Source organism: Lycium ferocissimum, chromosome 11, assembly GCF_029784015.1.
Source record: "Lycium ferocissimum isolate CSIRO_LF1 chromosome 11, AGI_CSIRO_Lferr_CH_V1, whole genome shotgun sequence".
NCBI lineage: Eukaryota > Viridiplantae > Streptophyta > Magnoliopsida > Solanales > Solanaceae > Lycium > Lycium ferocissimum.
The window spans coordinates 48,057,960-48,061,325 of record NC_081352.1 but is presented as its reverse complement, the minus strand read 5'-3'; the positions used below and the strand labels follow the sequence as shown (position 1 = coordinate 48,061,325).

General features: G+C 38.8%; 1 protein-coding gene across 1 annotated transcript; it reads right to left on the bottom strand.

Annotated features, from left to right (window-relative positions):
- Window positions 1-1,158: 1,158 nt before the first annotated feature.
- On the bottom strand, window positions 1,159-3,039 carry LOC132035976 (uncharacterized). The gene has a single exon (XM_059426173.1). The coding sequence runs from the start codon at window positions 2,890-2,892 to the stop codon at window positions 1,357-1,359; it is 1,536 nt and encodes a 511-aa protein (XP_059282156.1). The 5' UTR covers window positions 2,893-3,039; the 3' UTR covers window positions 1,159-1,356.
- Window positions 3,040-3,366: the final 327 nt, after the last annotated feature.

The window sequence follows — 3,366 nt, the reverse complement described above, 5'->3', positions numbered from 1 at the left end:
CTATCCTCCACGAATCTGTCAACTGATTTCCCACACCCACCAATCTCCTCTTTAGAAGTTGCATACATTTGGTTCAACAACAGCACAATTGAAATGAGGTATCTATATGTTAATAGTAAGCTCAAGTGGTCGGAAAATGAATATTTAGTTTCTTCTTTTCCCCCTCAAGGTCACATAACTTGTGAACAAGTGGAATATAAATTTGCTTCAATTAAAACAGATATTCCCTCCAGGACTAGTTGCAGAAAGCTAAGCAAGTAAATAACCAGTAGCTCTAATAGCTAATAAGTTCTAAGTGCTACTTGGTCATGAATACAATTACACCTTTACAACTAACGAAAACATGGAGAAACTGCAAAAGAAAACAAGCTAAGCTACAAAAGAATCAAAATAACGGAAATTTATTATTAAAAATAAACACTCATCGGTTTGCTACCCAAGAATTGGCTCAACTTACTTGAGAAAACTAAAGCTCTATCAGTCCATAAAGTGATAAATAACTTTTGATAAGCAATACAAGAAAAACGGATGATTCATAATCATAACTAGCCCTTAACATTCAACTTTTGGGCTAAAAATACCTATCTTTTAACAGAATTATGAGATGTCACATGTGAGGCTTAAGTTATATAGATGACACTGATTATTTGTCCACGTGCCTGACTAGAAATAACCCGACCACTGTGTTAAACCCAACCAATTAGAAACTATTTGTTTGTACCAAATTTCTCTCATGCTTCATGTTTTGCGACTGAATAGATTCAAAAGACAACAATGTCTTCTTCATTGAAGCTGCGATTTTTGGTTCAAAAGGTGCAAATCGATAAATATGGCTGTTTTTGAGAGTACAAGGTCACATAACTTGTGAACACATGAATTATAAACTTGCTTCAATTAAAACTGATATTCCCGGCATGAGTTCTCAGTGCTACTTGATCATGAATACAGTTACACCTTTACAACTAACAAAAACATGGACAAACAGCAAAAGAAAAAAAAGTTAAGCTACAAAAGAATCAAAATAACGGAAATTTTGATATTAAAAAAAACACACATCAGTTTGCAACCCGAGAATTGTTCATTGCTTTCAAATGAAGTTCAAATGGATAAGCAGCTTTCCCATAAGGGAATAGCTCAACTTACTTTTGACAAGCAACACAAGAAAAAGGGATTATGCATAATCATAACTAGCAAATCCAAGATGTCAACATTTACAGCCATCAACTGATGCAAAGACAACATTTAGTAAATCTTAGGTAAAAGAGACAAAGATTTAGTACAGTTAACAGGTAACTACCAATATTTTTTTTTTGATAAGGAACAGGTAATTACCAATATAACATTGCTATAATACAATTACCAAGGAGGATTAGATCCTTCTCTTACAGATGGTGACTTGGAATCTAGACTACCTTCTCTTCCTAGCCTTGATAAACTCCTGCCAGTTTTCGGAGTACTCGGTCCAGGACTTGCACCACGGTAACTTGCTCGGAGAGATTCATCTAAAGAGTGAGAAGACTTGGCGATTGCTTTCCGCATAAACTTCTGTGCAGCAGGCGAAAGAGTGCGTGCACCTGGACTAGCACTCCCTCCTCTAACTGGTGTATGCAATGGTGGTTTCTGAAACATCTTTGACCTCTCCCTCAACTTACGAGCAGCTTCACGAGATAAAGAATGCGCCTTTACATCTCTAGAGGGTGGATTTGGAATCTTATACTGAGGACCTTCACCACTTCCACCAATATCAACAGGCGTATCCTCCTGCTCCAACCGCAAAGGCGTTCCTTCAATTTCTCCCCAGGTTATAAACGGTGATTCATCCACACCAGGTGCGGGTGAAGGAGTACTCACAAAACTATACCCATTCTCAGCCTTCTTTCCCGACTCAACAAAGAACTGATTCGGTGTCTTCCTTAGATCATCCAAATCATACTTCTTCGTCTTGTCCCCTCTGTCATGGAACGGAACCGGAGTTCCCCCATTAACAGGGGCATAAAGCACAGCCACCGTCTCATCCTCTCTCGACTGCTGCGATTCCATCATCTTACCATGAAACCTCGTATTCACCTTACTAACTTCTTTCGTCAATCCATTAAGTCTCACCGCTCTTTCCTCTTCCGTCAACGCTACTTCCCCATTATCCGCCGGATGATACATCAACAAATTCTTCGATACATATTTCCACCCCTCCAACGTCGCTAATGGCTGATCCGACGTCCCATATCCATCGGTAACAACCTTCACCCTCTTCGAACCATCCTCAATCAACCCCATCTCCTCTTCCTTTTCACCTTCCAACAAATACCCATATTTCTCCTTCCTTTTCCTATTCACTTTCTCAATAATTTTCGAAAAACTTTCGTTATCCTCACTCGTATACCTCCTAAAAAACTCATCCAACGTCAACGACACATCCACTTTATCCGCCTCACCCACAACATTATTACCAGCAGTAGTAAAACAGTTACCATTAGGGGTAATGGGTGTTTTATAAAGATCATTATCAAAAGGGGTAGTACTGGAATTTCGAAAAAAAGTGGAACTTGAACTTGGGGTTTGTAATTTACCTTCAGTGTTTGATCCAATAGCTCTATTTCCCCTTCGTTCGATGATTTTTAACTGAGCATCACGGATTTGGACCGGGTCACGGGTTCGAACCGCTTCGAGCCAATCAAGACGATCACGAAGTTTGGGTATGTCAGGGAAGAAATCACGTTCGATTATTTTCTCAATTGCGGCTACGTATGTGTCTTCATCTAGTACTTTGTTGGAATTGCGTTTATTATTGGTTGTTGGTAGTGGTTGTAGTGTTGAGGAATTATTAGGGTTTTGGGATGGTGAAGGAGATGGGGTTGAGAGGTGGCGTGGGGAGTGGCCTGGTGACAACAACATGGTTGATATCAAATTCCTGAGGGTACTTTTTCTGGAAAACTATGACGAGAGGAGAAGACGAAGATCGGAGGATATATATATATTTTTAGAATTGGGAATAACAGTGGCAATATGGTGGCGCCGACAGATTTGTGAAGGGGTAAGGAAGAAACAGCTTGGTTGGCCTCCAATTATTTTGAACGCGTTCTCCTGTCTCGCTACAATTTTATTTAGCCAAAAATCACTAATTTAATTTGATTGAACATAAGCTAATAAAGAAAGAGATTTTTGTGAAATTTATGATTTTAATACAGTAATGTTTTTGTAATTTTAAAATAAAAAAATATGTCATGAAGAATATTTTGTTTTGTCTCTTGCTATGTTGTTGTCTATTTTCTTTTGAGCCGAGGGTGTATCGTAAACAACCTCTCTACCCCATAAAGATAAAGGTAAGGTTTACGTACGTCCTATCCTCTCCAAACCCCACTTATAGAA